The sequence below is a fragment of the Jatropha curcas genome, chromosome 6, assembly GCF_041381405.1.
Source record: "Jatropha curcas cultivar XTBG-Jc1 chromosome 6, XTBG_Jcur_1.0, whole genome shotgun sequence".
Classification (NCBI taxonomy): Eukaryota; Viridiplantae; Streptophyta; class Magnoliopsida; order Malpighiales; family Euphorbiaceae; genus Jatropha; species Jatropha curcas.
The window spans coordinates 27,925,759-27,941,930 of NC_143156.1; the positions used below are offsets into that span (position 1 = coordinate 27,925,759).

Genomic DNA, 16,172 nt, shown 5'->3' on the forward strand with positions numbered 1-16,172 from the left:
AAAGTACTCCATTTGTTTTAAAAAGATAGTTCATCTTTTATTTTTGACTAGTCTCAAAATATAGTCTATTTTCTTTTTTATTATAATTAATCTTTAAATGGTCTATTATATCCTTATTAAATTTTATTTTATTTTTAATAATGTTTATTAATTCTTACTTATTATTTCAATATAATAATTACTCATCTGTACATATTTTTTAAAAGCATTATTACCTTTTTTCTTTCGAACATATTCAAGCAAAACGAAGGGGAAATGAAATTAGAAAGATACTAAGGAAAAATTAGGATGGAAATTAAAAATATCTCATTCTCACCCTTTGAAAACCATTATATTAGCAACTAAAAACCAAAGGCTGAAAAGAAAGGTTTTCCCCTGTATGTTTGTGCTGCTTTGTCATTGGTGAATGTTTAATTGAGATTTCAAAATTTATAAAATTTATCAAAATCTTGTAAATCTATATTAAATATATGAATTTCAATAATAAAATAAAACTTTAGAAAAATTTTCTTTTATTAAAATGAAATATTTGACAAAATATTACCTCACCTAGAATTTATATCAAAATTCAATATAATATGAATAATTTACCAATATATTAACTGTCTCGATCTCCATGAGAACACAAATTTGAACATTAACAATTTAATCGTATCTATTGAAAACGGACAAAAAACCTTTAAACTTTACGGTTGAAAAGAGGGCGACCCTTTTCCTTACTCAAAAAAATGGGCTGTTCCATGGGTCCGGTCTTGACCCTACTAGAAAAAAAGATTTGAACAACTCATAAATTTATTATTTCTGTATGAAATTTCTCATATTTTTTAAATATAAAATTAATTTCGTTTTAAAATTAATAACTCTCTCTTTTGCAAATGGTTTTTACAAATCAAAATAATGTACTCTATTTTTATTATGTCAAAGGAAAATATTTAACAAAATATTTCAAAATATCTCCTCCAAAATGTCTTGATATGAAATATAGCCTTAGTGTATTGGAATATTGCAATTTTGTGCTCTTTTTTGAGAACAAAGACTTCCTCTCCTCCTTTTTATCTACTTTTCTTTCTCTTCTCCCTTTGTCTTTTTTTTCTTTGGCAAAAGTTTGACTGCACGTGAAACCCACATGCATAAGCAATCGCCAAGAAACTTCCATTGATGAATTATTAATTAGGGTACCCACAAGCACTTAGCTACTTGCTGAAGACCAAACACTACAAATGCTATTCTTAATAAAATAATTTTACAAGTTAAAAATATATATGCAATTTTATAAATTGAAATAGTCTATGGATTAAAGTAAATTTTTTTTAATAATAAATAAAAATTAAAAAGGCCACAAATTATATATAAATCAATACTCATATGCTAGATCTAAAAAGAAAACATTCATACGCAAATACATATATATTCTTCATTCTATTCTTTTAAGCATAACTCTTTTTAATATTAAAGAACAAAATATGTCTTCAAAAGTTTAAATTATGGCTTTGACCAATGCACTACGAGAATATTATTTATAAACTAAACATCACCTTTCATTAAAGTTTCTTTGCATCAAAATCCTTAATAGTTATATATATATATATATAGACTGAAATAGTTATTATTTTTTTATTAATTTATTTTTAATTTTCAGGTACAAATTGCAAACTTCACAACATTGGAGACGTATCCAAAATCACTTAACAAGAAAATAATTTTTTTAAATAATAATTATTTTTTTAGAAACTTCTTTTATTGTCTCCTGTATTCAAAGTCAGAATAAATTCCCCAAAAATATTTTTTTTTCAAAGAAGAGAAAAATAGACTTTCTCTAATTAAATTAATTGTGATTATGTTTAAGATATTCTCTCTTATATACAATTAGCTCACCTATAAGCTACTAGACAACATGCACTTTATTATATATATTAGCTCAAAATATAAGAATTAGCCCAATTTTTAATTTGCAATTTTATTTTAAATTAATATAATTTTGGTTTATAAATATCACTCAAGGTGCATGCTGCTTGCAACTTGCTAACCATGTAGGTAGAATATATATAGCTAGGTATTAGTTTAGGTCCTCCGTTGGCTTCAAAAGAACAAACATAATAAATACTCCATAGAACTTTTAATTTCAAATTATCAAAGTTGATAGTTTAATTTAATTAATCTCCTTATTTAATTTTGAGTTTTGACTAATAATTAGCCTATTAAAAAAAGAATTTTCGTCCAATCAATCATACAAAGGTATGTATATCTTTTGCTCGGATATGGTTGCACTTTAGCAACATTAAAGAAAAAGAAGTCCTGAAAGGCGCAGGTTAATGATTTTAGGTATGACATTATGACTTGGTTCAATCAATAAAATATAAGTTGTGTTCCGCAATAACAAGTAGCTTTAATTAAAACGCTAAAACGCTATTTAAACTGTGCGGTATTATAGTATTTGGATTAACTTTTAGATGTTAGAGTAGTATTTTGTGAAAAGTTAACTCATATAACATTTAATTTTTAGCGTTTTATGAAAACTTACTTAAATAATTAACAGCTAAACGCTATTAAAAAAGCTAACTACTACCAAAACAGCTAATTTTATCAAATAGACCCATAGTCTTAGGCTAGCTTCAAATCTGTTATTTTTAACTTGTACCTAAATTTAAAAGGTCTAATAAGGAGTTAGTTTTGCTACTTTTTATTCGACTTACACGCGTGTTTCTATATTTAAGCCGGAGATGATATTCAGGAAAATTCTAATTTAACGGTCCGTGGCAAAAGTAGGAGGTGAGAATATAGCATCCACCCATACCTCAAAAAACTTATTCAAATTTGCCGGTAAATTTGAATTTATTTTTTGAAAAAAAAAAAATCAAATTTCAATGGTAAAAAGATTATTAAATTGTATACAACTTCTATAAATTGGTGTAGAGAAATGAAAATCGTCAAAAGCTAACCTCACCAAACAAGGAAAAAGGAAAAGTGGAAAAGCAAAACAAGCATAAAATAAATATACAGCAAAAGTTGAATTCCAACCCATCCACCAAACAAGAGTATATGGAAAAGCAAAATTCTTATGCGTACGTCAAAAGATGTTAATGGCAAATGGTCTCATTGCATCAGATTATATTATATACCCATCTCTAAATGGTCCAATTTGGGACCAAAATGAACCCATTAACAAAAATAATAAGGAATCAAACACTTTTGGTCAATATTTTATATTGAGCACGACTTTCAAAAAGATGGCATATAACAGTGAATCATATTTTGCAACTATGAAAGGAAAAGATTACATAACTGTTTTTAGTTTTTACAGTTGAGGGTTGTCACTATGTATGGTTTGTTGTAGTGGAAGTAAATTCTATTCCTTGTTTTGTTTGTTTTAAAAATGTTTTTTTTTTACGATATCACATGTAAGACGCAATTTTGGACCCTAAATAGTTTAGCATATTGTTCTTAATTTTTATTGAATTTATGTTATTTTTGCTAAATTTTGTTTGCTAGTTTACTCCCTTTGAAACAAAGGAATTTCATAGAAGAATATTTAAATTTTGTGTTTAGAATAAAAAAAATATACATCTCGATTCATTTACGATGACTTCTGCATTTCAAATTCATCCATACCGACGGACTATTATTCTTATGAGAGGTGATAAACTTTCTTTTGAATTAATAGTTTTTATCATTCTATAAAAAGTTTTAACAAATTTAATGAGATTTATTTAAAAAAGGAATTTCTACTTCTATCATGTAATTTATAATATTATTTCAATTTAACCTTTTCAGAATAAATAAATAAATAATATATTTAAATCTAAGGTAGGATTTGGAATTTACAATATTAGTGAGTATAATCATTCATCAACTTAATTTCAATCTTATTTTGGTAATACATGTCAATGGACATTGTCAAGATACAATATTGGTTTTCATTTTGCTTCCTCATTTATAATTATTGGATTCTTGAAATCACGAGGTTATTGAACCGGTTGTTTTTCTCACATAATCTCAAATCCGCGTAGTTCGCAGTATTATTTCGACCTATTAAATCTCTTAATGTATAAAAAACAAAACACTACAAAAAAAACACTAATTTGCGACCGATATTTGCGACCGACAAATATCGGTCTCAAATTTGCGACCAATTTGATACACAAGAACATTCAGTCGCAAATTTTAGCGGTAAATTTTCCCGCGATTTTATTTCTCATATTGCGACTACTCTGCGACAGATTTGCGACCGATTTTGCGACCGATTTGAGACTACGGGTTATTCCGTCGCAAAATTGCGCTGTTCAAAATTTGGTATAATTTTTGCGACCGATATGAGACAGATTTGAGACCGAATATTTGCGACCGAAAGTGTTAGTCGCAAATCGAATCGGTCGCAAATTATCTGTGAATTAAAACGACGTCGCAGTGTAAAAAATTGCAACCGATAATAATGGATTTGCGACCGACTTGTCAGTCGCAATTGTTAGGGCTTTAAACGCGTCCTTCTTCTTTCTTCTTCTTTCTTTCTTCTTCTCCTCCTCTCCTCTCCTCTGTTCGCAGGCCGCTCCAGCCCCTCCTCACGCCACACCAGTCCTCCTGACGCCGTTGCAGCACCTCCTCACGCCACACCAGCCCGCCTCACTCCACCCGTCTTCTTCGACATAATTTGAGGTATTTTGCGATTTCTGTTTCTTTAAATTTTTTTATTTGCAATTTATTTGTATATATTTTAAATAAAACACAAATTTTATGATCGTTTGAGGAAAAATTAGGTGAAAAAATAGAATATTTATAAGAAGCTACATTAGAATTCTGTAAACGATTTTTGTAACGTCATAGCTTCAGTACAAGAAGAACACAAACTAGTTAGGGTTGCCTACATGAATTACTCAGTTTTAAAACTTCATTATGATCCTGTTGAAAATAATAGACCCTAAATTTTTCAGTAGTGCTCAGGCAAAATAGCTAATCACCATTTTTACTTTTAAAAAAAAAAATCCATTCTTGACTTTTTACTGCTAATTTCAACTGATGCATGTTTGAAGAATGAAAAAGTACAGCCAAAGAATAATATTTAATAGAAAATGGATGTGTGTCTATTCAGTGATATGGGTTCTCATTTTATATAATTTTCAAATCGTAAATGGCATCAGATGTATCTTTGTACCTATTAGTTCATATGGACATCGTATGAGATATTTAAGTGCTAGGTCATGCATTTCTTGGTTGCTGTCTGCTGAGAACAAAAGGCCTGTCATAGAAGAATCTAGATTTTCAATTAATTGTTGAATTCTGTAATCTCTGCAATTACTTATTTTGATTCCTGGCACTCCATTGTAGCATGGTTCTTCTATGGTAATTAATTCCATTTTCACTAATACAAGAACGAGAATCCTTATATATACTCTTAGGACACATTTGGTTCAATCCGAAATTGGAAATGTGATGCAGTTCTTAGAATTGATCCCATTGGTTTGGTTTAAAAAATAATCTGCAATTTTTGTTTTATATGTATTTTATATTTGAATAATTTAAGTTTATATTGCAATGATATGTAGAGTTCAGACATAATACTTAATATAACCAACAAATTCTTATTTAGTTACTTAAAAACAAGCAGATTCTTTGGATTTAGACATTTATTTCATCCACTCCTTATGTGAGATAAACCAAACATGCCCCTGGATTTTCCACAGGAGATGAGAAGAAACTACAATTCTCAGGAGATATGGGAGAGCTGGCAAAAGGCTTGGGAGGATCCTGCATTCAAGAGAAAGCGGGAGATATTTGCACAAAACAGGCGCAGTGAGACTGGAAGTGATGGAGCAGGACCTTCGCGACACACAGGCGGATCTATATCTGCTATAGAGACAGCTCGATTATTAGTAAGTGAACTAGTCCCTTTACAAGAAACTGATGTTTAATGAAAGGACACTATATATATTAATATATCATGCATAAAAATTCATTACAGGCTAAAGAATTAGGTCGTGAGCCCACACCGATGGAGGTGTTTACATACACTCACACGAAGGACCACGATCGTAATACATTTGTCGATAGACGTGCACTGAGCGTCAATGTAAGTAATAATTAATAATATTTACATTTACCATCTAATAATTGCGAAGATGTACAAAGTTCAATATAATAAAGCTTGCAATTGCATTGATTAATTAATTTTTTGTTTTCAGGAGAACTATACTACAACTCGGGAGCGTATTGTTACTTCTCAGACCGATGAATCCGAAGCTGAGTCAAGAATTGACGAGATAGCGCTTTATCTCGAGGCTGTAGGGGGCGAGAAGAAGAGGAAGGTATACGGCATCGGGTCTCAGGCATCACAGTTTTACTGCGACTCAGCAGCTCACGCTTCTACAGCCAGCGCAGCACCACAGCCCGAGCACACTGACTCGCACTATGATGATGATATACGGGCTCAGCTTGCTGATCAGCAGAGACAGATTGCAGAGCTTAGAGCGCATGTGATGCGGCTGTCCGGTGAGCCCCGTGCTGGTACTTCTTCCTCTGATCCTGCGCCTGCTACAGACCGACATGTTTCGACGTCTCAGCAGCAGCCACTACCGGCTCCTGATCCCGATGCTGCAGACGATACCTTGGTCACCCCTCCTGGCGCTACATCACATCCAGCAGGTACTCCTCTCGGCGATCCGACATCGGGAGATCCGACATCGGATCCTGCAGATGAGCAGCAGCATAGATTTGATTTTGGACCTTTTTAGTTTTTCATTTGTAATTTGATATTTTAATTTGTTCAGTACAATAAAAATTACATTTTTATATTATTCTTGAATTGCGTGTGTGATATATATATATATATATATATATATATATATATATATATATATATATATATATATGTCAATTTTCACAGGTGCGGAAAAATTTTGGTTTCATAATAATTAATTAATTTTTTTTATTTTTTTTTCCAATTTTGCGACCGATTTGCGACCGATTTGATACCAAAAGTAAAAATTTTGAATTTACAATTTGCGACCGATTTAAAAACATTGCGATCGATTTTCTGCGACCAAATTTGCGACTGAATTTCTAATTAAACCACGACCAAATATTTGCGACCGATTTTAAATTTTGCGACCGATAATATCGGTCTCTAATTTGCGACCGATTATCTATCGGTCGCAAAATTTTTTTTGCGACCAGCGTTTTTGCCACCGACTATTTCGGTCGCAGATCGGTCGCTAAGTAAAATTAGTGACCGATATTAGCCATTTTGCGACCGATTTGTCGGTCGCAAAAAGGCGTTTTTTTTGTAGTGAAATTATGTTCTCATTAATTATTCTCGTTATTGAACTAAATTTCTCAGATTAATTCGAGTTTGAGTTGGACTGGTTGCTAGCCCTACTTACGAACCACAACCATCTCGTCAGCCTGATGCTCCCTAAATGCAACCATTTCACTGTTTATACTCTGAGTTTTTATTGATAGGATAAGACTTAGACGGACTATCCATATTTTATAATACCAAATTATGGAAAATTTATTTTGATATATTTTTTATATATACACTGAATTCCATTTATTTAAAAGTCTATCTTTTTTAACTTTTTTTTATCATCAAAATAAAATTATTTTATTATATTAATTAGACTAGAAACATGCTTTTGGCTTTTTACTATCTGTCCAGCTTCTGTATGGTTCTTGTAAGGTGGAGGTTTTTTTTCTCTGCACTCTAGGTTTAGATTCAATGGGTGTAAGGTGGAAAGCCTAATGGCTTTGGTATAGTTCCCGGTGTTGTGGAGTTTTTCCTACCCTTTCTCTTAATTTCACTAATAAAATCTTATTTTTCTTTGTTGTTCAAAAAAAAAAAAAATTTAAGAAATTTAATCTGCACCAATAGGTCTTTTATATTCAATAACTACATAATACTTAATTTTTTATTCTTTGAGAGATAAATTATACGTAATTAATAATTTTTTTTGCAAATAAAAATAAATTGACAAATGTTGCATTTTCCTGTTTAGGTAAACTGCATTTAGCTATTTAGCAACAATATTACTATGTTTGCATATGCTTTTTAGGCCATTTTTTAATTATATTCCAAAACAATATAACAAGTTGCAGGTGGAAACTGATTTTTTTTTCTTTTTCCTTTCTTTTGGATTAGTTAGACTCTTATTAAATTAATTTAAAATTGAAAATACATAGAGTATTTCCTAATTGTTTTATTTTTTACTTAATTTGCTGATAAAAAACAATATAATATATAACAGATATTTATGAGAAAATAGTGATATCACATGAATACAAGTATTATTAACTATTATACCACAAATAAAAAAATGAGAAAAAAATAATTATTTGCCATTCCAAGTCAAAACGGGATAACTAACATTAACCATAATAACTAATTAACATTAGTTATACTGTGAGACTTTATTTAACAATCAATTCCAGAAATAATTAAATGGTTCCCCAAAAAAAATTATAAAGCCAGCCATTTACAAAAGAAAATAAATGTAAAAAAGAAACACAAAAACAAATTAAATTAATCTTATTATTATATGTATATATCATCTCTCTGTGATATATAACTAATGAAGAAAAGGCTTGAAAGTGCTGACCACCTTCTTCATCTGATCAAGAAATGAAGTATAGGACACAGTTCCATCATTCCCTGCAAGAACCCTGTACTTGTCTTTCCTAGTAAAATTTGTGCACTCAAACCCTAATGTAGCAGCCAAGATTCTTTGCACATAATTTGCAACATCATGTGGGCTCTTACCAGACGAGCACGTAGCCTCCATTGGCAGTTGATTCAAGAAAGTCACTTCATAAACTGGTCTAGGATTCATGAAGAAGAAGATTGGATCTAAAGCTTTCCAACCTCTTGCTGTTGTTGCATGGAAAAACCCTACCCTGTAATTCATTGCCACCGGCACTATCCGGTCTGTTAGTTCAGCGAAAAGAGCACTAAATCTTAATAAAAATGGTTCTCTGCATGTTGTTCCCTCTGGACATACCACTAGATCACCTTTTGCTAACTCGCGTTTGATTTTCTCTGCATCTACTTCTCGAATTCTTGTTAATCGGACGGTCGGAATTGGTGATAAGATTTCAGAGAATCGGGAAATAGAATACGTGACCGCAGGTATTTTACGTCTAAGTACTGCGGATAATACAACAGGGTCCATTAGGGTTCGATGAGTACACACGAATAGAAAACCATTACTACCGTCAGAAGCAGGCGGTGGTGGTTTGCCTTTCACGATCACTTTTCCGCCAAATAATCGGGCTAAGTAGGGTTTAGCCCACATCGGTAGCATTAATCCCACCACCATTCTAAGTAATGCAAGTACAATGCCTAGTGGAATCCATAGGATGATTAGTAGGCTTGTGGATGGTGTTGGACGTTTGACAAGGCGGCCATCGTGGAAAATCACCGGCAGAGGGCGGATGAGCTGGTTGTCATGTTGCTTTTGGTTGGTAATAAATGGTGGGTGCATTCGTTCCTGTTAATAAAATATAATTATGTTAATTAACATGTTATACACAAAATAAATTATCTTCCAATAACGCCAAATTAAGTTTAACTAATTAGATCACTATATTGATATCATTTTTACTTTCTCCAAGAAAATATGTATCACTCACCTTGCACAGAGATAAAAATGAAGAACTTGAATTAGCAGTACACCTTCCTAATCCTAAAGCAGGTTTTTCATCCATAAACTGTTTAGAAACTCGACTGGAGATAAAAGAATCAATATTGCCACAATTAATAAAACCGGTAACAAACCCAAACCGGTTTACTATAAGTTCACTTCCAATAACCTCATCAGCTCTTAAATGCTGCTTAGCAAATCTCTCAGCCATTATTCTTGGCATTCTAGTAACCAGAACCCTTTTATCATATAAGCTAAACACTTCCCATGCATCCATATCAATATCATCCATAAAAAACTTTGGCAAAACCGCTCTAGCCACCGTTTCAATCTCCGATTTGCGAATTCCGGCAGTAGCAACAAAGACCATCAACTTTAGTGCAGGGTTTGCAAACCCTAACAAGTCCAGAAACCGAATAACCGGCCATAGAAACAACAACAAGGCAAAACGAATCAAACCCGAAGCCTCAAATGCAACTAACATGAAGTAAGAAAAGGGGTCAGGATCTTTTAGAAGAGTTCCTTCAAGTTCCGAAACAATAGAATGCTCCATTAGTGTTTCTTTATTTTGTTTTTGTGAATGTTCAAAAATCTTGGTTTCTATTCCTGATAATTGAAGGTGAAAAGAATGATGGTTTTATGGGTTAAAAGGTTACAGAACTATAGTTTGGATTGACTAGTCTCTAATACAAGATGTAGGCAGTTTATCAGTTTACAACTACCTCGTTATATACTGGTTCAAATTATTAAATTTAGGCTTTTAACAGGATTGTACGCCACGTTACCATACAAAGATTGATAACTTAACCCCAACAAACTTTGCATTTTCTTTTTATTATGTAATATATACAAACATATATATGATCCCATTTGTTCTTATGTCCAACTATGTGTACATGTACAATCAAAAAGGACAGCATTAATTAGGTTACTGACCTAAAATTCTGCTATCCGCAAGTGTTTTTATAATTATAATTAATTTTATTAATTCAACTGTTTTTCTACATATGGTTTATAAAAAATGTGATGAAATTCTCCCTCCACGTCCATCAATATGTTAACATAGCAGCCGACTTCTTTGCCACCATTGTTTTTGTAAACGTCTCTCTCTCTCTCTTTCCTTCTTTACTTATCCTGTATTTGCTAGTTTATATGTTTCAAATTGTTGCTGTGAAATTGATATCGTCACAATCATCAATATATAAAACCAGGATTTTATTCGATATCGGATTTAAAACACAAATTTTCATACATAAAATACTACTAAACCAATTGTAAAAATAATTTTTTTGTTTAAGGTTCCCATGTCTACAGCTAGATCAGCAATGACAATTCTAATCGGAACATATATTAAATAATTATTTTAATAATAAATCACAACTTGCAAGTCACCTAATTTCATTTTCTCTTTTAAAATGTAATAATAATCCATGCTATTTTTTCCAATATAATACTACATAAAGTCGTGTTTTTAATTGGAATTCTAAAATTGAGCTGCAATTTGGTTGTAATAGGTATGCTTGCAAGCAGAAATTAAAGTAGGTTAGAAAAACTTTCTCTTAATTTTGCTTTTTTGGGGGGTTTTTTAATGAAGAAGGTTGCTCAACTTCTTAGGTTAAGACTCTATTTGATACAATTTTTACAACAGGAGATTTTCTTCTATAAGTTAGGTAAGGTTGGTTTGAAATAGGGATATTTGTTGGGAATAATTGTCCATATATGCATAACCTTACATATTGAGCTTATCCAACCAAATGGCTAAAATTGAAGGAAAAATTAAAATTTTGTATTCTTTTGTAATTTCAATATATATAAAGTGCTCAGAGAATTAATTAATTTCTAATTAAGTTGTAATTTGGCATATGTTTGAGCAAGAATTAATATCTTATACATTTAGGTTACGTAGACGCCATTATTAACTACTTATATATATATATATATATATATACGCGCTGGCATGTATTGTATTTTTAGATTTGACATTTAAATTTTGGCATGTGAATATCTCGAAAATAAATGAAATATATATTTATCATCTTTGAAATATATAGTTTAAATTGCCACTGAAAATTATTTAGTATGTTTAATTTATTCTCTACCACGCAATTTTTTTAAAAAAAAAATAATAACTACCGAGTTATTTTAGATTTTTTTTTTTAACTATTTAAAAATACCAAGTAAATGCATATACACACAAATAACTCAGTTGGTGGAATCCACCTCATTATGTGGACTACTCAATCATCCCCCTGTGGACAGACACGACAGAAAGAGAAAGAAACACAATACCGTTTCAATGATAACTTCTTGAGCCCAGTTAGTTCTTTGTGGACCCACTTAAGATAAGGCCTTTACTGAGAAATATCAAGCCCAACCAAACCCATTTTAGGCTATCCACTCAAGAGTTGTCAATTTGTCAGCCAATTTTTTTTTTAAAGTCATGTTATATTAACTTTTTTCTTTTTTTTTTTGGATTTTGACACACTTCCTGTCACAAATTTCTGATATAATAAAAAAGAATTAGATTTTATTATTTGACGTAGTGATTATACAATAATTGTTATTTTGGGAGATATTTTAGATTTAGTCAATAATTATAAATATGTGCAATAATTGTTTATAAATGTTTTTTTTTAAAATTGGTTAAATATTAATGCTAAGAATGGGTTTTCTAATTAACCATAATTTCTGATATTAACCCATCATTAGGCAGTTTTTTTTTTTTTTTCCAATGAATTCAACAACACAAAATCTAAGATGATATGATTGTAGGCGATAATGTTGTTTCCAACGTTACAAATGAACTCACCGAGGTGGAAACTTATCCACTTGGGACATATGTTTTCTTTTTCTTTTTTTTTTATCAATCTTTATCTTATATTTTCGCTATTGCAAGCTCACATGGTCTCCCATAAAAGTAGGAACAGAAACATACTATAAACAATACATTTTTATTGTAGTGGGTAAAGCTGAGGGCACTAACTCAAATCAAAAGCTTGTAGGTTTGGGTTTAACCTAACCGAACATTTGTGATAAATTTGAAGGGGAGAGCTCTATTTCTTACCACGATAATATTATTATATCCGTATTCATTTAGAATTTAACTGTTTAGATGTGTTTCAAATCCGTATTCATTTAGAATTTTTTATTTATATGCGTCTCAAATCCGTTTAAATTACTTTTTGAACGGTATGATATCCATAAATTTTAAACTATATAAATTAGAACTTATTTAAAATTTATCTTTTACTAATAAATGATTAAGGTAACTGTGGTATACATGACCAAATTCGTTTAATATAGCGAGTAATAAGTAACAGGTACACAAAAATCTATATTCGTACTCTTTCCGAATCTATTACGGATAATAATATCACTACTATACTCGTTTTATACTTATTAAACGGATTAAAGTAGAGCGGATATACCTTAAAATATCGATCTTGATATTTTTGAGTAAAATCAAAACTATTGTTTGTGAACAATTTTTCTTTTGATTGTCATATGCTTAGAAGTTTAACTATTTGTGAAAATGAAAAAAAAAAAAAAAAAAAAAAGTTACTGCTTTGGCAGACTTCTAAGACTTTTGCACTAATTGCACATGTATATTGGTCGCTTGAAATATCTAAGAAAGGACAATACGGATTGGGCAAACCATTTCCCTTGTCGTAGAGGTAAGCAAATATGGATGGTGTATGAGTTTGTAAAGTTGCAGACTGACAATCAATTAAATTTCAGTCAATTGTTTAACTAATTGCCCACACGGTTTCTGTTACCATTTGTTGGCAGAAAGGTGAGATTCTCAGAGACTAATTACTAACCCAAGCTATACTTCATGAAAATGGTTATGGTGACATGTCATCAACTTCCCCTTTTTTTTCCACATAAATTTTTAATAATATCATTCCAAATTAATTAGTAAGTAATTCAGCAATTGCAGTTGTACGTAGTTGTTTCAATTTTTAATATATAATAAATCAAAATAAAAAAAAATTAATTACTGTATAATAAGATATCGACTAAAATGGTAATCGATTTCAATTTTTTATAAGAAAAAAAAAATTCAATTTCAGTTTCCAAAAAATATATTCATTTGAAGGATAAAAAGATCTTTATGCTCTACAATCCGGAGAAAGATTACACTTCTATTAAAAAAAAAAAAAAAAAACTCACATGCTAAGCGAGGATGCATGCATGGCTAGGGTTGTTTGAGATGAGAGGATGTATCTTGAGAACGGGATAGGCAATTCTGAGAAGTGGGTTAAGTGAGCACTGACAAGTCACGTGACACTCATAACTAAGCATAACATATATCACTGAACAGCCTCACATGTCTGCAAAATCATCTTAATTTAATCCATTGCATGCATTTTAATTAAAATAAAAATAATTATAAGGCAAAAGCTGGATAAGCACAGCAAGATATTATAGTTTAATTATGCATATGCTTCTTTTAAAAGCTGTTATTAAATAAATCAAAGTTATCTTATGTGTAATTCTCCTTTGATTCCATTTATACTTCCCTTAAGTTCCTTAATTATAATGTATAAGATTTTCAAAATCTTCTTCCTTTTAAAGAAACAGTAGATGTATTCATGTAAACAAATTAACATGAATATGGATTTATAAGGTTTGCCAAAAAATATTTTACTCTCTCGAAAATAGAAAGTTATTTTTCTTAAAAAATGACTTGATTTTTCATTGATCGGGAAAATATATTCCATTAACTTATTTTCTTGAATGTCTTAAATAACGGAAAATTGTGAAAAATATTTTCTTACAAATTATTTTACGGAAACAAACGGAACTTTAATAGTAAAAATAACATCACAAGTCGGTTTTCATGCGTATGCGTCATATTAAATTTATCAATATTTGAGAAAAATCTTGAAAATCGAATAATCATCGATAAAATGAGAATGAGAAGAGAAACTCATTTTATAATTAGCAGAATGGGAAATATTGAAATAGTTATTGGATTAGCAATTTTGGGATATTACTTTCATATTATGGTGCAATAACAGAAAGATAAAACCTGTATTAATTGCACTCTTTGCCTTTGAAGAAAGTAAAAAAGGATTACAATCCCACGGCTGGATAAGGGGTTGATCCCACGGTTTGTCCTCATTGAATTCTTTAGTCCTTTCGTTCTTTTTATTAGAGTTTTTGCCAAAAAGCATGATTTTTACTTTTTATTAATAGTAGTAATTTTATCAATTAAAAATAGTAAAAAAAATTGGGTGTTTTTGTCTTTTTGATGCAAAATTAATGTGGCAATTGTAAAAAAATTAGTTATTGGATAAATTACATATTATGCTAAAAATTAAGAAGTAAATTGAGAGAGACTATGGTAGTTTTTCTTCCTTTTTTTAATAAATTAGCAAGAAAGTTTCATTTATGGTGGAAAAACAAAAATACAAAAATCAATATCAAACAGTATCAAATAATAAAATTAACAAATTTCTCTATGAAAGACTATCACATGATTAAATTGATAAATTGATTTTTCTACCTTTATGGAAGTTCAGTTATCTAAATATCAATTTTAAAATGTATAATTAAATATATGAGAAAAGCTCCGTCAAAGTGAATTCATATACAATCTTTCTATTGATAATAATTTTAGGTTTTAAATTCGTAATTTTGCATGTAAGCTCATTTAAATATACAATTTATTTTAACTAATTTAACCAATTGTTGGTCGGTCCTCCCTTAGCGATAAAATATACTTATGCTATCCCATTTTGTAGGCCTAACGAAAAAAAAAAATCCTGAATTTTGACTTTTTTATCAATTTTAGTTAATTTTTTAATTTTATCAAGTAATGCCACGTATGTAGTTTTTTTTATCAATTCTAGCCTCTATTTGTGTTCAATTAATTTCATGCTAATGTGGCAGTTATATCTTTCAAGTGAGCTATACAACATCCAGTGTCCGTGTTAAGTCATATATATATATTGAAAAAAAGCCTGAACTTTCAGATTTTTATCAAATTTAGATAGTTATTTTAATTTTATCAATGAAAACAGCGTACTAATTTTTCTCTAACAAATTATTTTGTTATATTGATATTTATTCAATTAAATTATTTATTAATTAACTATATATATTAAGTGTATAATGTGATTAATCAATTAGAATTCAATTTTATTGAAGAGTCTTTTAAAAATGTTATTTTCAAATATACTAATTGATAACATTTTTAAGTAATTTTAAAATAACATTTTAAAAAAGACTATGCAGTAAAATTGAATTCTAATTTATTAATCACGTTAAACATTTAATATGCGTAGTTAATTAATAAACTATTCAATTGAATAAATATCAATATAACAAAATCATTTAATAGAGATTAATCAATACGCAGTATTGATTGATAAAATTAAAAGAATTGACTAGATTTAATAAAAATCTTAAAATTTAAGCTTGTTTTTTTAATATACGTGAATATATGACTTGACACTAATATTGGATGTTGTAGGGCCTACTAGTGAAATATAACTGCCACATTAGCATGAAATTGACGGAACTCAAACAGATGCTAGA

At 30.0% G+C, this 16,172-nt stretch overlaps 1 protein-coding gene across 1 annotated transcript; it reads right to left on the reverse strand.

Moving 5' to 3' along the window:
* Positions 1-8,421: 8,421 nt before the first annotated feature.
* Positions 8,422-10,308, reverse strand: LOC105647393 (glycerol-3-phosphate acyltransferase 5). The gene is made up of 2 exons (XM_012233461.4): positions 9,616-10,308; positions 8,422-9,473 (listed from the first exon to the last, which is right to left on the reverse strand). The coding sequence occupies exons 1-2, from the start codon at positions 10,177-10,179 to the stop codon at positions 8,556-8,558; spliced, it is 1,482 nt and encodes a 493-aa protein (XP_012088851.1). The 5' UTR covers positions 10,180-10,308; the 3' UTR covers positions 8,422-8,555.
* Between the last annotated feature and the right edge of the window lie 5,864 nt (positions 10,309-16,172).